The sequence below is a fragment of the Lipomyces doorenjongii genome (genome assembly GCF_038497915.1).
Source record: "Lipomyces doorenjongii strain NRRL Y-27504 unplaced genomic scaffold V1508scaffold_154, whole genome shotgun sequence".
NCBI lineage: Eukaryota > Fungi > Ascomycota > Lipomycetes > Lipomycetales > Lipomycetaceae > Lipomyces > Lipomyces doorenjongii.
This window is the reverse complement of record NW_027118221.1, coordinates 1-18,687: the sequence shown is the minus strand read 5'-3', so window position 1 is coordinate 18,687 and position 18,687 is coordinate 1. Positions and strand designations below refer to the sequence as shown.

General features: G+C 46.7%; 7 protein-coding genes across 7 annotated transcripts; 5 read left to right on the top strand and 2 right to left on the bottom strand.

The window, feature by feature from the left end:
* Nucleotides 1-1,911: 1,911 nt before the first annotated feature.
* Nucleotides 1,912-4,410, top strand: V1508DRAFT_442791 (uncharacterized protein). The gene is made up of 4 exons (XM_066942355.1): nucleotides 1,912-2,249; nucleotides 2,320-2,723; nucleotides 2,811-3,081; nucleotides 3,139-4,410. The coding sequence occupies exons 1-4, from the start codon at nucleotides 2,003-2,005 to the stop codon at nucleotides 4,026-4,028; spliced, it is 1,812 nt and encodes a 603-aa protein (XP_066792262.1). The 5' UTR covers nucleotides 1,912-2,002; the 3' UTR covers nucleotides 4,029-4,410.
* Nucleotides 4,411-4,976: 566 nt separating this feature from the next.
* On the top strand, nucleotides 4,977-6,669 carry V1508DRAFT_465017 (uncharacterized protein). Its single transcript, XM_066942915.1, has 2 exons — nucleotides 4,977-6,010; nucleotides 6,076-6,669. The coding sequence occupies exons 1-2, from the start codon at nucleotides 5,244-5,246 to the stop codon at nucleotides 6,251-6,253; spliced, it is 945 nt and encodes a 314-aa protein (XP_066792261.1). The 5' UTR covers nucleotides 4,977-5,243; the 3' UTR covers nucleotides 6,254-6,669.
* A 280-nt stretch (nucleotides 6,670-6,949) lies between these two features.
* V1508DRAFT_362152 (uncharacterized protein) lies at nucleotides 6,950-7,600 on the top strand (the record flags this gene model as incomplete). Its single annotated transcript, XM_066937219.1, has 1 exon — nucleotides 6,950-7,600. The coding sequence occupies one exon, from the start codon at nucleotides 6,950-6,952 to the stop codon at nucleotides 7,598-7,600; it is 651 nt and encodes a 216-aa protein (XP_066792260.1).
* Nucleotides 7,601-10,830: 3,230 nt separating this feature from the next.
* Nucleotides 10,831-11,500, bottom strand: V1508DRAFT_67724 (uncharacterized protein). The gene is made up of 2 exons (XM_066943005.1): nucleotides 11,306-11,500; nucleotides 10,831-11,252 (listed from the first exon to the last, which is right to left on the bottom strand). Exon 2 carries the CDS (start codon nucleotides 11,176-11,178, stop codon nucleotides 10,840-10,842), a length of 339 nt encoding a protein of 112 aa, XP_066792259.1. The 5' UTR covers nucleotides 11,179-11,252; nucleotides 11,306-11,500; the 3' UTR covers nucleotides 10,831-10,839.
* Nucleotides 11,501-11,868: 368 nt separating this feature from the next.
* Nucleotides 11,869-12,502, top strand: V1508DRAFT_67601 (uncharacterized protein). The gene is made up of 2 exons (XM_066943004.1): nucleotides 11,869-11,930; nucleotides 11,982-12,502. The coding sequence occupies exon 2, from the start codon at nucleotides 12,115-12,117 to the stop codon at nucleotides 12,415-12,417; it is 303 nt and encodes a 100-aa protein (XP_066792258.1). The 5' UTR covers nucleotides 11,869-11,930; nucleotides 11,982-12,114; the 3' UTR covers nucleotides 12,418-12,502.
* A 1,210-nt stretch (nucleotides 12,503-13,712) lies between these two features.
* Nucleotides 13,713-15,990, top strand: V1508DRAFT_428353 (Tannase/feruloyl esterase). The gene is made up of 4 exons (XM_066941784.1): nucleotides 13,713-14,214; nucleotides 14,276-14,411; nucleotides 14,467-15,016; nucleotides 15,071-15,990. The coding sequence occupies exons 1-4, from the start codon at nucleotides 13,857-13,859 to the stop codon at nucleotides 15,713-15,715; spliced, it is 1,689 nt and encodes a 562-aa protein (XP_066792257.1). The 5' UTR covers nucleotides 13,713-13,856; the 3' UTR covers nucleotides 15,716-15,990.
* On the bottom strand, nucleotides 15,681-16,053 carry V1508DRAFT_428352 (uncharacterized protein). Its single transcript, XM_066941783.1, has one exon. The coding sequence runs from the start codon at nucleotides 15,992-15,994 to the stop codon at nucleotides 15,782-15,784; it is 213 nt and encodes a 70-aa protein (XP_066792256.1). The 5' UTR covers nucleotides 15,995-16,053; the 3' UTR covers nucleotides 15,681-15,781.
* Nucleotides 16,054-18,687: the final 2,634 nt, after the last annotated feature.

Sequence of the window (18,687 nt, the reverse complement as noted above, 5' to 3'; positions counted from 1 at the left end):
TGCGAAGCTTGATTTGTTGAGGGATATGTGGCAACGAGGAAGTTTTTTAATGTATTTGTTAAACTATTATATTTTATATGTGCGAATATTGCGAAAAATTACGAATAAATTTTTTTCATTCGCATTCGCATTCGTAAGCATGAAACATCCAAATATTCGCATTCGTACGAATGCGAATATATTCGTCATTCGTGTCCACCCCTACCGCTGACAGTCTTATCACATTAAATTCCACGAAGGCCAAACTTTCTCAAATTTTTGATATGACAGACATGGGAGAGCTTCACTACTACTTGGGCATTCAGGTCATTCAAAAAATTTCGTGGTCAAATAACCTTGCATCAGCAAGCCTATGTTGAACGGCTATCATAGTTACGAGAAAGTGCGTTGTAGTTGAATGTGTCAGCTACTCGTTGTTGTGCCTAGCAAACTAGCTTCAATGACAATTTACACTAACCATTTTAGGTAACTAAACCCTTACCCTGTAAAACCCTAAACACCGGTGTTTCGTAGTCCGATTGTGCCATAGTTAAGTACCCTCGTACCCGCAATTTTCTTCGTGGTAGAGGTCCCTAAATTTTTATATTTTTCAAATAAAAATTGGTGCAAACGATTTAGAATAAGGCAGCTATGAGGTATTTACATTTTTAAGGGACTGTGTATGATTCTGTTGACGTAATAAAATCTTGTGGGAAGAGGTACAATTTCTGGACTAAACTAGATGCACCATAGCATGCAGGGACCGATTGACCCTAGCGCTCATTCTTTTGCATTCGGGAAATCGATCCTAATCCCACACTCAGGAGCCAAGCCGTTTTCGTTATAGTTGCAGGCCCAATTGAGGAATTAAAATACAGAAGGGAAAAGCTTAAATAGCATGGGTTAGGGAAAAGCTCCATAATTGTCCGTAATCGGCGAGTGTCTCGGAGCTGGTGCGTCATGCGACCCTTCATTTTGCATGACTTACAGATGACGTCAACTTCCGCGTCCAGTTTATTGGTGTTTAATAGCATCAAGGCGCTTTGCGCAATGTATTTACAGTTGTTTAGTCCGGGCTCTAGGTAATCGCAGATAGGTTTGTTGGATGTATGTAAGCAATGGTACTTTGAGACCATGTGTACGTAAATTCATCCTGTACGGACTTATGGGAAAATACAATTGCTTGAACCTTAATAATGGGTTTCAGTACAATAAGTAATGTGATCTGGGTCCCGAAAACCAAGAATCCCGAAATCCCTCACTCTCTCCCTGTCAATGCCGAATTTTTACCCGGATCTCGTGCTATTCGCCTAGTTACCCTGATGTCCGCGCCGCCCCGGCCGTTCCTTATGACCCCGTGGACGGAATCACCCCCCTGGACCACGAGACATTTTGCCCACGCTTGCGGCTCATTACTGTGGACCTCTCTATCGTTCAGCATGTTCGGCACGTTCGGCACTCTGAACCTCTGCTGACAATTTTCATGTTAGCCTCAATTGTCATAGCTGTGTCTTGTCTCAATCGACTTCAACATTATGGAGCCATGGCGAAACGTAAGAAGCAGCACTAAATATCCTACCTTAGAACTCAAATAAGCGCCACATGTTGAAACACAGTTAGTGTATCCGTGCCCCGGAAGAAGGATGATCCGCTGCGGCCCGATGGCGTCGTCCCGGGACCGCAGCATCACCGCAAGGATTCAGTGATCTGGCTGGTCAGAAGACATCCTATCTGCATTACTCTAGAGCTGTATTGTCTTAAACGGTTCGGATACAGATAATATTGGAGACATACTCAAAAGCGCGACAGTGGGTTGACAATGACTGCCGTTTAGGACGCCCGATTTTGGAAAACCCAAACCCTAACCTTCCCTCCGGACAAACTTAAATCCGTAAAATTCGCGCTGCCTCCCACATCCTCCCCTCCCCCCCCGACATTTTGTCACTACTTTGTCACTACAGTTCCTCACTACATTCTCATTGGATTTCTCCTCTTCACCTGCGACTGTAAATCAGCATCAGCCATGGGTTTCCTAGGCTTTCTTAATCGATCTCAGGCATCAGAGCCCGTTGAAAAGGAGTCAACTGCGACCACACCTTCAGAAGGCAGGACTCCCCAACGCCCGCTCTCACCTGCTGCAGGTTTACCTATAGAGCAAGCTTTTGAGACTCAGCTGTCTGCCAAAGATGCTCCCTTATTAGCATTTGTTCTGGGTGGTGTGGCATCCATGGGTGGCTTTATGTTTGGATACCAAACTGGTCAAATTTCAGGTGAGCACCGTTCTCTCCTCACAAGTTCGGACTGAGTGAGAAGGCAGCTGCTGACAATATCAACTCGCAGGTTTCCTCGAGATGAACGATTTCAAAACTCGTTTTGCTGCATGCAATAGTCAAACTGGTCAATGTACTTTCAGCGCCGCGAGGCAAGGAACCATCGTCGGTCTCTTTTCGATTGGTACACTTATCGGCTCCCTCATCGCCGCCCCCATCGCTGATCGCATTGGCCGCCGCCTGACCATCTCCTTTTGGGCGTTTTTCTTCATGATCGGCACTGTCCTGGAGATTTCAAGTTCACATGTTTGGGTGCAGTTCGCAATGGGCAGATTCGTTGGCGGTCTCGGTATCGGAGCCCTGTCGGTAGTTGTCCCTATGTACCAGAGTGAGAGTACGCCCAGGATGATTCGAGGTGTCATTGTGAGCAGTTATCAGTTGATGGTAACACTGGGTATTTGGCTCGCGTATATGGTGAGTGCCTTTTCTCTTTTGGCACAAGCATTACCAGATTGTGTCCGTATGGCTGTGAGCATGAGCAAGGTGCTGACAATGTGAAAGGTCAACTGGGGTACCGAAAGTCTTCAAGGTAGCCAATCGTGGCGTATCACGAACGGAATGTCCTTTCTCTGGGCTCTTATCCTGGGTATCGCTATTCTCGGTCTTCCGGAGTCTCCTCGCTATGCCTACCGTGTGGGTCGAGAGGAAGAGGCGCGCAGGAACATGGCTCGCCTTTACAAGTTAAGTCCGAATCATCCCGTCATTAACCTGGAGATTCAAGAGATTCAAGAGAAGCTCGACGCTGAGCGGATTGGTGGTGATCATCCCTGGTGTACGTATTAGTTTTTGTTTACCAATCTGGCGAACTGGATTCTGACATGAATTGAAGACGAAATCTTCACTGGTCCTCGCATGCTTTACCGCACCGTGCTCGGTATGGTCTTGCAGGCTGGTCAACAGCTCACTGGTGCCAATTACTTCTTTTACTACGGTACTACCGTCTTCAGCGCCACCGGTCTCTCGAACTCCTATGTTACCCAGATTATCTTGGGTTCCGTTAACGTAGGTGGTACGATAGCTGGCCTTTGGCTCATCGAAAACTGCGGCCGTCGCAAAGCCCTTATGGGCGGAGCGGCTTGGATGTTCATGTGCTTCATGGTCTTTGCCTTTGTTGGTCACTTTTCCTTGGATCATCAGAACCCGGCCGCTACTCCCCAGGCTGGAGCGGCGCTAGTCGTTTTCTCGTGCCTTTTCATCATCGCATTTGCAATGACGTGGGGTCCAATCGTCTGGGCCATCGTCGGGGAGCTCTACCCCGCCCGTTACCGCGCTACCTGCATGGGTCTGGCAACATCATCCAACTGGCTCTTCAACTTCCTTATTGGTTTTTTCACCACATTCATTACGGGTGACATCGACTACCTCTACGGCCTTGTATTTGCCGGCTGCTGTTTCGCTCTCTTCTTCATTGTCTATTTCTTCGTGATTGAAACTAAGGGCCGGTCCCTCGAGGAGATTGATACCATGTATGTCCTGCATGTCAATCCAATCAACAGTGCCAAGTGGGACAGCTCCCAGTTGATGAGAGATGGGGATGGACTCGTCAACACCGATGACCTGTATCTCGAAGCTGGTGGTAACAGGTTCGCCAAGGATGAGCACAGCGCCCATGAGATGATCCCCAGCCATGACGAGAATGCACCGGGCCCGAGCCACACGTCCCACGCGGACATCGAGAAAGCTGAGAGCAGCAGTGCTGAGGGTCACAGTGCTCTCTGAGTGATTTGTTGAAAAAGGAGAGAATTATTACTCTGAAAATGTTGGTTTCGATCTGAGTATGACAGCTTTGGTGGCCCAAGGTAGGCTCTGAATCGCTCGCTTCTTATTTGTTATTTACATTCGGATTCGTTTGGCAGCGTTCATGAGCATGTCTTGAGCACGATGATGGTACTACCGGATGGTTAAATTGGGTCAACAGAATCTGCTTAAAGTAATAAATGGTGTGGTTGCTAGTCATTCTGGCATTTTGACGTCGGCTCTGGAAGACGAGACAGTGCTCATTTGTCGACAGTAGTATGGATATATAATAAAAATTATAGATATAGATTTTGAGATAGGTAGAGAACTGTACCTCTAACACGAGCTGAGTGGGTAGATGGGAGTTGAAAACCAAGTGCAAAATACCTTCCTGCTCCTATTACTGACAGAGGCGTGATTCTGATCACGTGTTCAATGTAGACTGCGTATAATCAGGGTAACGTGACAGTCATGGAGTTGTATACAAGATTCGGTTTAGTCTTGCCAGTTTAATAGACGAACTCGTTTAGTGCTTTTTGGCAGTAAGGCGTTTGTCGATATTATTCTACTGATTCTTTTAATTGACAAGTCAAGCGCCTTGATCCCGTCCGGAATACTTCAAGCCGACATCGTCGTTGTCCTAGACTCGGACGGGTGAATATTAAAACCTCAGATTCTTGTCTGTTGCCCCCCCCCCTGTGGTGATAGACACCAATGCATTGCCATTTGAACCGTCCTTGAGAAAAACTTTGATATTGTTAAACTTACTAAACCGAATAACAATATTCTAAAATATATAGTTACTTGCTTTCCAGCTAGCGTAATTTTTTATAGCGTAATATAATTGCAAACCTTCGACTCTGACCTTGAGCCCCTGACCCTTACAGAACTCGCCGACCGTTCTTGCTTTTGTAGTCAATACACGAGCAGAAAGAAGAGTCCGGCGTGGCTGAAGCGAACACGGACCTTAAGCAGGCATTATATTCATTCCTCGTCCGCTTTGTTTGATAAGGCGAATGCCGAGGTAACAGCTGGAAAGTCGGAGAACTCCCATGAGAAGCGGACAATTTAGTGATTTTACGCGTTGCTTTGGGTTACAACCAAAGGTTTTCTCAAAGATGCTAAACGTCAAAATTGAGATTTCATAACTCTGCAATCATAAGGGTTAGGGAGACCGTTTTAGGCAGGAGGCCCGCTATGATATCTTTAACAGAGTTGCTAAAATCCCTATACTCTATGCCTCTGCTTCGTACACAACGCCTTTTAGAATCATCGCATCCTATTCGCGAAAGTTGCATTTCAAGTCATCACGACAAATTGATTAATCCCATCACGTTAAAGTCAATTCGATTCTCGCCATTAGCCAGGATGTCCCCACACGAGAAGCACCAAGGTAAGGAACCAAAGTACGAACTACTTTACCACCCAGAAATTCCAGGCCGTGGAGAATACATCCGCCTCGTGTTCGAAGCGACAGGCATCCCTTACAGCGACATCTCTAACCAAGAATACAACGGTTACAAAAAAGTTCAGAATTTAATCACAGAAGCGAACCCCCCTGCCTTCGCTCCTCCAGCCCTCCTCGTTCACGGCGAGGACTACCATGGCAAACCACTTGTCATCTCGCAGACATCCAACATCCTCCTCTACCTAGGTCCTAAACTGGGTCTCGTTCCCGAAGGCGACGAGATTGCCAGGTATCACGTCAACGGGCTCGCCATCACGGCACTGGATTTTTGCAGTGAGGCACATGATGTGCATCATCCGATCGACGTTGAGAGGTACTATGAACAACAGAAGGAGGAGGCAATGAAGAAGGCGAAGGCATTCACAAAGCGGCGAATTCCGAAATTCTTTGGCTATTTCGAGACTGTTTTGAAGGAGAATAAGGAAGGAAATGGGATGTACTTGGTCGGCAAGAGTTTGACGTATGCGGATACGACACTTTGGCAGGTCCTTGAAGGGTGCGTTTCGTACTTCACGGCAGAATCTTCGGGCAGTGGTATCATTCGACTGACGGAATATTTAGCATTGAATTCGCGTTTCCGAAAACTGTTGCCAAAATCTCGAAAACTTATCCTCTCCTGTCATTCACCTTCAGAGGAAACATAGTAGAGCACAAACGTCTGAAGGAATACCTAAGCAGCGACAGACGTCTTCCTTTCTCCATGGGTATATTTCGCCACTATCCTGAGCTGGATGCTTGAATATACCTTGGGGACGCAAGAAGTACATTTTAGAGATTAGCTGCCTAGGCCGGAGTAGGACAACATGAATTCCTCATTCTTCTGTGCCAATGCGGTGGAACGGAATCAGGTCAAGCAAGATATGTCACATGAATTTCGACGCGACGAGTAAGCAAAAGCTTCACATTGGTTCCGTCTGCAATTTATAGTTACTTTATAAGTGTAGCGCGGGCACGTTTCTGACCGGATGCTGAAATCGGAGACAAACACGACAAATTAAACTGCGGTCTGTCCTGAAAAGGATGTCAGGATTTAGTATTAAGGCTATTAGTTATGGCTGTATCGAGGATTCTATGCGGCTCTTAGTCCGGTTGGTCAAGATGCACAGACCCTCTGACGTTGAATGCCAGAAACGGTAATTAACATGTGAATAAACTCATCTTTTCAAATAAATATATATTCGGAAAAGAGAAATGTGCGTGCTATTGGGATCCTGAGGGGTTAAGCCCTCGAACCCGAACAATTATACTTAGAGGGTGTTGCCGAGACACTTGTAAAAGTCTGGGATAGTTTAGAATTGGGAGTTCCACATATAAATATGGCAAACGGGCGGCGTTCGGACGTCACACCACACAGAACACTGATCCCACAACCAATCATTCTCAAATAATCATCGGATGTCGACAGACCTTGCTGCTTAAATTGTTCGGAATTTGAATGTTCACGAACCTGAACAGGCTATTCCACCGCCTGCGGACAAGCTCCAAGAGCGAACCCCGCCGTACGAACAGGGCAGTTAGGTCGAAATCTCGTCCCTCAACGACCGTGGGTAATCACGATGCGGTCAGACCGGAGGACAAGCAGATTCTCTTGAATCGCCCTGCCGGGGTGCGCATGTCACCAACTGCTACGAGACGAGATGGTGAGGCGGAGATGGAGGAGCACCTCGAACCTGCCGACATCACCGTGTACAAGGAAGGATCTAACTTAATAGTCGAGGACGCGGAGGGCGAAGTACTGACGGTTATTAATTCAGAAACAGGCGAAGGCACCCCGTGGATGGACGAGGAAGGACGTCGTACAAGTGCATTCGGATTTCTCATTGGTGACGAGATCATTATGAAGAATGCAGGAGGGAAAGTCATCAGACGGTACTCTATAAACAGGGACCGACCGACCGGTCATGAAATCAGTCGCCACCGCTCGCTGTCGTGGAGACGATGGCAACAACTATCACAAAATCGCCGGTCGCGTGTCGATGATGATGACGATGATGATGAGGATGACGAGGAGACGCCTGCGGAGCGTAATAGGCGATTGGCAGCGTTAAAAGGATCTGATCCTTCTGAAGAGAACCTCATTATTTAAGAATCAGAATGACGATCAGCAATGCAAGGACGATTATGATCGCCCAATACTAGGTTTATTGTGTGAAGTATTGTGGAACCGCGGTAGAGGATATCAGATGGGTCGGATCTAAGATTATTGTCAGTGACGCTATCGACGATGCCAAACTTGGTCAGATAGTCCGATCCTTGCCTGGGATCCACTGCCTGTATATGCTACGAAGTCAAAGCAAACCAATGGACTTGAATGCGTTCAGGCATGTGTTTTTAAAAAAAATTGTCCGTGACTATGGGGTCGTTATTACGTATAGAAAATTTTATTCATGCATGCCAACCTCATTAGCTCTGAGCATTGTTTCCTATATCAACAGCTGTACCGACTCCTCTTATGGCAGCAAGACATTAGTTCATTCATGCAGATTGCATAGCTTGCTGTAGCTGGTTAATTGTTTCTGTATCCTTGCTTGGGTTTGTTCTCGCTCATAGTTACAGCACTGTTGACATCGGCGGCTACTGTGACACTTACATGCAAGATGTTGCTATGGACTGTGAATCGGTGTGCTGATGCTATCCGTAGTTGGTAAGAGTGACAACTGTTTGCTTGACGACGCTGCGATTTACAGCTCAAGTAGAATCTCATTGTCGTTGTTAGAGACCATGATAACTTGACGTCGTGATCACAACGTCGTAATCACAGTGGTAACTGTACTCAACTGATTCGAGTCATGTAGTATCTCGGACCGCGGAGAGGTATCTTAACGTTGTAAGCAGATTACCAGTCCGCCATTATTGAGGGGTAAACAAGAATAACGAATATTTCGTAGTCAAATACCAAAATTTCAAAACTATTTGGTTGTCTCACGAAGAAGCAGAAGAGATGCCAGAATTGATATTTATGTGGTGTCGTGCAAAGATACAGGAATTATACTTGATCTACTGGTTGAAGTTCGACTTCAGAAAGCGTCTGTGTCAAGAGAACGTAGAGGTGTGTCTTTCACTTCAAAAGCGTAGCGAAATAGACGGGCCATCAATATTATGTAACTGCTCACACATCTCAGCCCGACTCCCCTTATTTTAGCTTTATCTGTACCAAAGATTGCTGCCCATCCCGAGGGTCCTCCGGAGCTTCCCCCAACAGATTGTTGAGTGTCAAAACTGGAATTTATTATTGCCTGCAGATAAGTCAGAATCTACCGTGAAACCCATGCCAGTTTACGGGTGCATAAAATATCTAACAAACCAAGTCAAAGTGACGGTAAAGTCGGAGATTGGGTTCAAGTTAAAAGCCGCGATGCTGTATAGGCGTGCAACAATCCTTGAGCGACTGTTAACGGAATCTGAGCTTACGATGAAATCTATCACCAAACTCGACGTAAATTTTGGCCACATAATACTTTATAATGATAATAAAAATTTCCTTCCTCTATGTTGTACACGTGCTTCGACTATCGTCTATCACCGAGATGTCGAGTCACACTCACCCGTTACTTCTGTGTTGTGGTGTGTCGTGCAGATCTATGCTCTCGACGCAGCAATCACAGCTCCCGGGAGGATAAACTGCGGAAATAATGTTATATTTTCAGCTAAAAGGCCCTAAAGAGATCTAGCTCGCATCCTTCCTGGAATGCCGCAGGGTGCTTCTGTCTTCGGCGGAACCCTATGGTGACTACACGTTAGTCCGACTACACGAAAACCACAATCGGGCATAACCCTAACCCCAGCGGTCATAATTTTCTAACTTTTTGATGTTTGCTTGGCCGGCCAATATTATACCTTCAACTGTAGCGGCCATATTCTCTCCCCGCTCCCTGTCATCATCATATTAATTGCACGATACATAGATAAAGAGGATACAAACAAGACTCATAACACGAAACCAATGATAAATGTACATAACGCGAACGCGAGGCCGAATATGGTTCTTCTCATAATCCTTCCATTTAAGCAGCAAGAGCTGACGACCGCACCGAACAACAAATAATCAAAAAAAATTAATTTGTAAAAGCAAAGCAATAGAAATCTTCCAGTAACATGTGGGACTTAGTCCTGAATAGACGATTAGCCATCAGTCAACAGCGGTCGCTGCTTACCTCAAGTTCGAAGCTCTCTGGAAGTCGTCGATGAGACTTATACTTTTAGCTGCAAACATTGCGGCCCAGCCATCCAGATCCTTCGTATATGCATGATGTAGCGCCAACCTAAACGAGCGAAATGACGTACACGATTGACTGGGATCTCTGACAAAATTCGGGGAACCCTTTCTTTCAGCAGCGAACGAATAGTTGCACTCTGCTCGTGCTTGCCTTTTGGCGTACCCCCAGACCCGTTCGATGAAGTTGCATTCGCAATGAAACTTTGAATACATCGAAAACAAGTGACCCCGCGATTGAACAGCAATCTCGAGGCGCGATGTCTGCGACATGAAGTCGAGCTGCTATGACAACAAGTGCGTTGCGCAGCACTGCCTCGGCTCGGAGAGGTTGATTTCCGGTGCCTTCCGCTGACAAAGACGAGCGAAGCTATCATTCCAGAGTTGACGCTCTTGGAGGATGGTGCGTATACCTTTCTGCCATCCAAACAGAGCGTGTCCTTCGGGGTAGCATATGTCTTGACTATAACGCTGCCCCTCTCGCTCGAAGTATCCTGGCCTGATGAACTCCTTCGCATTCTTGTCGTTCAGGGTAAGTTTCCTGACAACCGCAGCATCTGGAGGAAGCGCTTGGTGATTACTGCTCTGGTCGAAGCAAAATAAGGCAAATGCAGCCAGGATGTGACTTCTCACTTGCCAAGCTGCTGAACTATGTTATCTGAGACCAGAATCCATCGCGATTCTCCCAGGTTCGATGACGTCTCGGGCGCATTGTCCTTCAAACTGAAGGCAGCCATGGCATGCACAATAAAGGTCGGATACCATTAAGCCTAAGCCCTGGCCCTTCTTCTTGATGATGGACTCCCCATTCTCAGTCCAAGTTACTCTCATGTCGTCGTTGCTATTAAAATAGCATTCATCATGCGTGACGAGCACAATTTCTTGTTCGCCGTCTTCAAGGTTAGGCAGTATAACTTCAGCGCAATCCTTTCTGTCATACTCCCTCATCTTTGCTCTATAGTACATCATCATCGTGACCCAGTGTTTGCGATATTTTACGACATCAGGTCGCTCGTGGCCATCATAGCAGATGTCCTTAGTATGAGCTTTCAATGCAAAGCCCCAAAGCTTCAAGTACCGCGTCACGGTACTTAATGACAGAGACGCTTTATTCATTGAGCCGGTGATTTCTGGGTAAAAAACTTGAGTTTGGTTGCATATGGGGCGTTGGGAGGCAGAGCCCGAAAGTACAAAAGGCACTGTTCGCGGATGTCTTCGTCATCCAGAGCTGATCTCCATTTGGTGTGCTTCCCCCGCTTGCTAAGCGGAGGTAGAGATCCAGTCTTCTCGTAAATGTTAGCCCATCCTCTGATAACTCGAGACATATACGGCCTCTTGTCGAAAGTGTAAAACGCGGCGTCCATCGAGGCTTTCGTCTTTCCTTTTCCTTCGAGCAGATCCATAAAATAATGCTTCAAGACAGTCAGTTGCAGAGCCTCGTCTGCTGGCATTTTTTTCTGTCCTTGAAGGCGAACCTCGATCCTCTCTAACAGAGCAGCAATATTGACAGAAGGCTCTGCCGAATCTAGTTTATCTAGTTATAGTTACTGAAAACGCAAGACATATACAATTTCTTACCTATCTCGACTTCACATTCTTAATGGTTATCTTCCCTTACGTTACCAGTTTCCCTAGTCAAGCACTCTCCTTCTGTAACTTGAGTCTGCTCATGGTCCTGACCGTGTTGCTGCTGTGGCCCGTCGTCACCAGACAAATGTGCAGCTAAACGTTCGGTCCTTGTAAAATTGAAAGCCGTTAGAGGTTTAATGGACGAGTCCACATTCCGGAATTTTGCTTTAAATCTTCTCATCGACCTTTCAGATCCGCCCGGCCTGGTTGGATATTTCAAACGCTTATCAGCTTCTGAGAGAAAGCGCAAACGCTTCAAAGCATTCTCGACTTCGGATTGAGGTAGGCAGACTTCGAACACTTGGAGCTCTTCGCTGTCATCCAACGCGTCGGCTGGTTGAGTAGCTTGGATGGCTCTGTCAAATCTCTTCAAAGCGTTCTTTCTTCCATTGATGGATCGCTTGATAGATTTCTTCAATACCGACACGTAAAGTGATTATAGAATGACGTGTTCTGTCGTGTTTTCAAGCTGCCGAAGGCGGTCTCGCAGTGTCGACGCGTTAGGATTAAGTTGCTTAATATGGAAATAGGCTTATCCAGATTAGGAAAGTACGGGTAACTTATTTGAGGCAGGGTAATATGATGAGCGGCTATATTTTCGGGATCACATAGTTAACGGTCAAAGTACCTCAGAACTTTACAGAGGCACAACTGTTCCAATGTTTTAGGGTTTGACGCGTCAAGCCAGGACTACCCTCACCCAGTTCATCGACGTCACGATACTCAGAGACGGTGTTTACGATATAGTCTACACGCAGATGAAAGCGGGGATTCGAGCTAGAGAGACTGTCCGAACGCTTCGTCAATTAGATCCAGGTTCCTCTGTTACGCGACGAGATATCCATAATCTCCGTGCCGATATTAAGCGAAAAGAGCTCGGCGGACTGTCTCCTATACAAGCCTTACTATTCAACTTAACGAGGACTGGGACTATATCTCTTTCAACAAACGCGACGAGAATCAACGGGTTATTCGACTACTGTTCATTCACAAATCATCAATTAAGATGCTCCTCTGTCTCTGGCATATCACAAAGAATGTCCAGCTTCATGCCAAACTGATATTTAGAGCTGAATTATTGCCCGACTGCCGCTATCACGAAAGCAGGTTACCGAGCATGTTGGTACATTGTGGGATGAGTTCTTGAAATTTTTTGGTATCCATTTGTCAACGCCAACACAGAGGAGTCATAAGGAAGCCTGGGCTGAGCTCCGAAACCGTTACGAATCTATGCCGCCTCTTATAGGTTACATGTCAGATGAGCTGTCACCAAGGAAGGAGAAATTTGTACGATATTGGACCAACAATGTGCTTCACTTTGGCACGATTGTTACTTCTCGGGGAGAGGCAGTTCATAGTTCCTTAAATTCTCAGCTGCAGCTGCACCACTCGGCGGGCGATCTCAAGGACGTTGTGGATACATTCAGCTTAATCTTCAAAGATCAGTATCATGAATATAGTGTGGAGGTGGAACGTGCGACGAATACCCGTCAACATCGTCATAGTCGGCAACTCTTTGCAGCTTGTAATGGAATTATATCTCCATACGCACTAGACAAGGTACTGGCTCATATGAAGCAATTCGCTCTCTCTCCGACAACCGCTCTCCGTCCTTGCACAGGCGTCTTCACGAGAACAATGGGAATGCCCTGTGCACACACCATTCAGCCTGCGCTTTGCAATGGCGATTCTCTGGAGCCCGAGCAGTTCAAGTTGCAGTGGTATCTTGAACACGGAGATTTAGAGCCGGTGGACTATCGACTATGGGTTCAGAATCCCGAAACGATACGACCTCGCGGCCGCCCAGGGACCCGTCAGCAGATAACCGACAGCTCGACTCGCCGAGTACCGTCTGGGTTTGAGGTTGTCGAGGGTCAACTTCATACTGGTGTTGGCCTAGAACGTGGAAGGGGAAGGGGTAGAGGCAGAGGTCGCGGGCGAAGCAGAGAACGGCCGCGAGGTCGAGATCGAGGTCTGTCTCATCCGGTAGAGGTCCAAGCCGTTGAAGGGGGGAACGTTTATGGTGTTTGACGTCAACATGTAATATATAGCTTAATTGCAAGGTGGTGTTATGAAGCTGCAAAGATAACAAATGTTGCACAAAGTCAGAACGACAGGTTAACACTATTTTTACAATCACGTGATTAAAATTGGCCTAAAAGGGAAGGGGTGTAGCTTTAGTATTGGGGTGGGGGGGTAGATTTATCTTGCCCCTTATATGAAAGGTTTGGTGGCTATTTTTGATTTACCCTATATATAAGCCGAAGTCCTTATCTATCACCACTGATAAGGGGCCACGGAGGAGCTGACAAAAAGTGCGCGGTACTTATGGCACAAATACCACTACTTTGAAACATTTTAGTGGCATTATTCTTCGTCAACCTACGCCCGGTCGGACTTGCGTGGTCTTGTACCCATTGTTCTTGCTATTGGATTATGGTCAAGAAGTGACTTTTCGGAGTCGGTACCTGATACGTCTATACTCACGATAGAACTCTAGATGTGGAAGATGGCTTCTCTCCGCTACCTGATTGCGACATTAGTGGCTACTTTTCTGCAAGTGATCAACGCCGCGACTGCGGACGACTTCCAGGCAAACTGTCTCTCATTAAAGCCCGAGCAGTACATCTACAACTCAACGCGCACAGTTTTAGAGTATGTACCTGCAGGGACCAATCTGACCTTTCCCGACAATGTTGCTTCTTGTTCGCGGCCCAGCCAGGTTGTGCCGTCCGACATATGTCGGCTTGCATTAAGCATTCCAACCTCCAATCGGTCAAGTATCACCTTTGAAGCATGGCTACCGCGCAACTGGACTGGACGATTCCTTGGAACCGGCAATGGTGGTATTGATGGGTGTAAGTAGTCACTTGCTGCTCAAGAGAAATTGCTTTGATTAACTATCAACCATGTCCATAGGCATTAGGTATGAAGATCTGGCATATGGGTCATCAGAGGGTTTTGCTACGGTCGGGTCGAACAATGGACACAATGGAACTACTGCCATTGCCATGTTGAACAATTATGATGTTATCATAGACTATGCTTGGAGATCGTATGTTACTCGCGTTCAAAACCAATTTGGCAAGATATGCTAAACAGCCCCTTAGGCTGCATACAATGGTGACGTCTGGCAAAACATTGACCAAGAAATTCTATCATCAACCACCAAGCAAATCTTACTACATCGGATGCTCATTAGGTGGCCGACAAGGCATCAAAGCCGCGGAGATGTTCCCCCATGATTTCGACGGGATTGTAGCAGGGTCTCCAGCGCTCGATTTCAACAACCTTATCTCGTGGAGAGCAAGTTTCTTCCCCATCACAGGATCTGTCAATTCAAGTAATTTCATTACAGCTAGTCAATGGGATACGTTGATCCATGATGAGATCCTCAAGCAATGTGATGGCCTCGATGGTGTTCTAGATGGTATCATTGAGGACCCAACAATTTGTGACTTTCGTCCAGAGGCAATCATGTGTTCTAGCTTAACTAATGCCACAAACTGTCTCACGCCAACACAAGTTGAAATGGTGAGAAGAATCTTTAGTCCGTTCTACGGCGAAGACGGCCAACTTATCTACCCGGCCATGCAGCCGGGTAGTGAATCCTATGCTATCCAAAGGCTATATGCCGGCGCACCATTTTCTTATTCAGATGTATGTTCGTACTTCAGATTGCAGGTTTTTTCTCACACTAACGATATTCATAAGGAATGGTTCAAATACGTCGTCTACAGCAATCCTAATTGGAACGCCTCTAACTTCAACCTCAGAGATGCAGCTGCTGCCGAAAGTCTGAACCCAGGCGATATCCGAACTTGGCCCTCTTCCCTTGCCACTTTCCAGTCGGCAGGTGGTAAAATCATTTCGTTCCATGGGCAGCAAGACAACCAGATTACATCTTTCAACACACCTCGCTTCTACGACCGTCTCCTACGAGGTATGCAGAAAACAACATCTGAATTAGACGAGTTTTTCCGCTTTTTCCGAATCTCTGGCATGTATCATTGCAACTCAGGTCCGGGAGCATGGGTCATTGGACAAGGCGGTGACGCTTCAGCCGAAGGAATTCCATTCGCGCCGCAGAACAATGTGCTCGCGGCATTGGTCGCTTGGGTCGAGGACGGCACTGCACCAGACACCATCACGGGTACGAAGTTTAACAACGATGATCCTACCCAGGGCATTTCTTTCCAGCGGAGTCATTGCAGGTACCCACTCAGGAATACGTATCTCGGTGGCAATTCTTCGCTCCCAGAAAGCTGGGCCTGCTTGCCTACGGGGACCATTGACAAATTAGACATCTCTTCCCTTCTTCGTCATATAATGTCATTACGACCGCTTAAGAGTCAGTGATCATATACATAGAGGTTTTTTGACTAAATAGAATCTGCAAAATACTTGCATATACTTGGCCCAACTTTATTCCCCACGTTTCTGCGAGCAAAACAAATTGCTGTTGACGCCAATCAGCAGAGGCTTGAACCCTGAACCCTGAACCCTGGGGTACATAATCGGTGGCTCGTATTGGCGACAGGCTGTGACAGGGCCAGCAAGCGCAAAGAGAAGATAATGGAACATTATCAGTGTAATAGTCGCAGCTTGAGTTCGGAGTGGACGATGAATTCTAGTCATTGTTAACTAAAACCCTTATATGGGAGGTAGTGCAGTTAGTAGGAAGGGGCGTGTTTAGCAGACGCGTTGTTACCTCGAGCTTACGTGCTCTGTAAACCTTGCCGTCGGTTAAGGTGTTTGATGGCAAAATTCTGCTTTGGAAGTGCCGTAGTAATGCAAAAACATTTTAAGGGTTAGGGTTGCCCTGTGAGGCTGCGTGCAAACTATTGAGAAACTATCTGGCATAAAAATGATATCCTTATCAGCGTTGTCGATTGCACATTGCCAAATATTGTCGGAACCTAACCAACCTATTGGGTGAAAAGTCACAGGTGAATATCTTCAACGCTGTCAGTGTACCCATTTGTGTTCCTTTTCTCTTTTATCCTTCCCGTTTATCGATACTTGCGTAAACAGTGGGCGGTACAGGAGCACTCGCGGTCATGATCACTACGTAGGATTCCGTGGCCCCACAGGAATATTGCGGGTTAAAGAACGCACGACGGACAAAGTTGGATGTATATTCCGCATCAAACTCACGTTTGTTTTGCGAGGCCTCAAGAATTGTGGAAGCTGAAATATGTCATCCTGTCCATGGTGACGATCATGTCGGCGGCGCATCATACCATGATCCACGGAAAGTCTCTGAGGAGGAGAAACAGAACATCGTGCAGTTGAACAATATGGGCTTTTACCACAGCAACATCGCAACGTTTCTCACTCAGCACAGAGAAGAAGCAAATATTATTTCCCCAGCCTCTTACATGGACGTAGCCAATATCTTGAATTCGCGTGACAGCACCCGCCGGCGAATCTGCGACTACCTCCGTATCTTCGACAACTCGATATTGAAGGGCTGGCCTTCCCAACCTGTGTACGCAGTTGACCCTGTGCCGCAGGCTCTGGAGATTCAGGATCAGCAGATTGACAGGTTGTTTCTGGTGGCGCGCAGATACGTCAGGGAAGTACGGCAGAGGCCACATGTTCTACCAATCGACGCGACGTACAACACCAACGGCTCAAATTTTGCTTGCGTCAACCTCGTTTTCGCGGGTGCAGACTTGGAGCCCATACCGGCCGCGACAGCATTTATCTAACGTGAAGACGAAGAGACTTATGTTTGGATATTGCAACAGCTGGGTAAGTATTATTGCTCGATTCTGAAATGCAAATCTGTTCAGTTGCTAACTCCTATAACAGTGACTATGCTGCTCGGAGCGATGAACAACCATGGACAATTATCATCGATGGGGCTGCCAGTAGTCCGTGTGGCCATTTCGCGAGTATCGGACATGCTGCACTCCAATTATGCACCTTCCATATCTTTCGCAATCTCATAAAGGTGAGGGGACTACCCGGCACGTTGCCAACGATCGTGCTCTTGGCCGTGAGGTTTTGCGCCAGGTTCGGCAATTGCCCCTTGCAGAGTGGCAGAGCAACCCAGATGTCAGTATAGACCAAGCCATCGATATCATGAGACTTGTATAAGGTAGTTATTTAATTGTCCCCACACATTTTCCTTCCTCATCGTAGGACCTTGACAATATATGCTAAGGAGTCAGTCACGCCTCAATGGGCGCAAACCAAAAGATACATAGTACCGAAATGGAAGGTACTTTTGCACACTAACAAATGATATACACATGTCAATGGTGGGTTTCCAAGAGTTCAAAATGATGTAGGAACCACTCGGTGGCAATCCATCTCGCGTTCCACACCAGCACCAACAGACACAGCTGACCGTAATTTATCTATTAACAATACTGAATAATGAATTCTTTGACAAGCTGGAACAAGCTTAATTCAAGGTCCAGAATCTAATGGTCACTGTCCACCGATATTAGCTGATGTACCTTTCGAAGGTACATCACAGCCCCATGGACAGACGGGTAAGGTTGGTCAAGTTGATCAAATCGCTCTTCTTGGGAGCAAACCTCCACTTTTGATTTTCCAGCATCTCGTAAACGTTTACACCGCCCTCCGCGCCTTTATATACCAACGTCATTCCCTTTCTGTCCAGCCACTGCACGGAATGGTCTCCAACAAACCACTATATCTTCCGCTGCCCTTTAATTGCCACTTTTGCTCCTGCACGCCACGAAGCGGATTGCACACGTATACAACGCCAGACTGTCCACCGGCCGCCAGATGTTGTCCCTCATGGCTCCAGGATAAGACCTCAGCCAGTGTGTCGAAACTTCAATCTCCCAGATTCGAACACCCGTCGAGAAGAGTATGGATGTATACAATTGTGGACGGGGACTCTCTACTTAATGCAATATACTTGGAATCAGGAGAAAAAACGCTTGTCCAATTTTGTCCACCTGTAGGTGCAATATGACCAAACGGCCGGTTGAAGTGTCTCACAATTTAACCATTTGGTCCCAAGACACCGATATGATAATTTTGCCATCAGGACTGACATTCACCCACATGATACTATCAGTATCCAAGATCAGCCTGTTTTCTCCCCTTTCAACATCCCAAACCATAATTTTGGGCGCCAAAGTTGTGGCAGTCGACTGTCGAGGAAGATGATTGTCGAAGACGTACACAAGCAACTTTCCGTCGTCACTAACTGCACGAGACCCAAACCCGGTCAACCTCTCCAAGAAGATTTAAGGCCCTGCACCATTCAAAAAAGTGCCACTTTTTCGACCGCGACTTTTTCGCTCAAGTAGGTTTAGCTACCTTCCTAATTTAGCACGATAAAG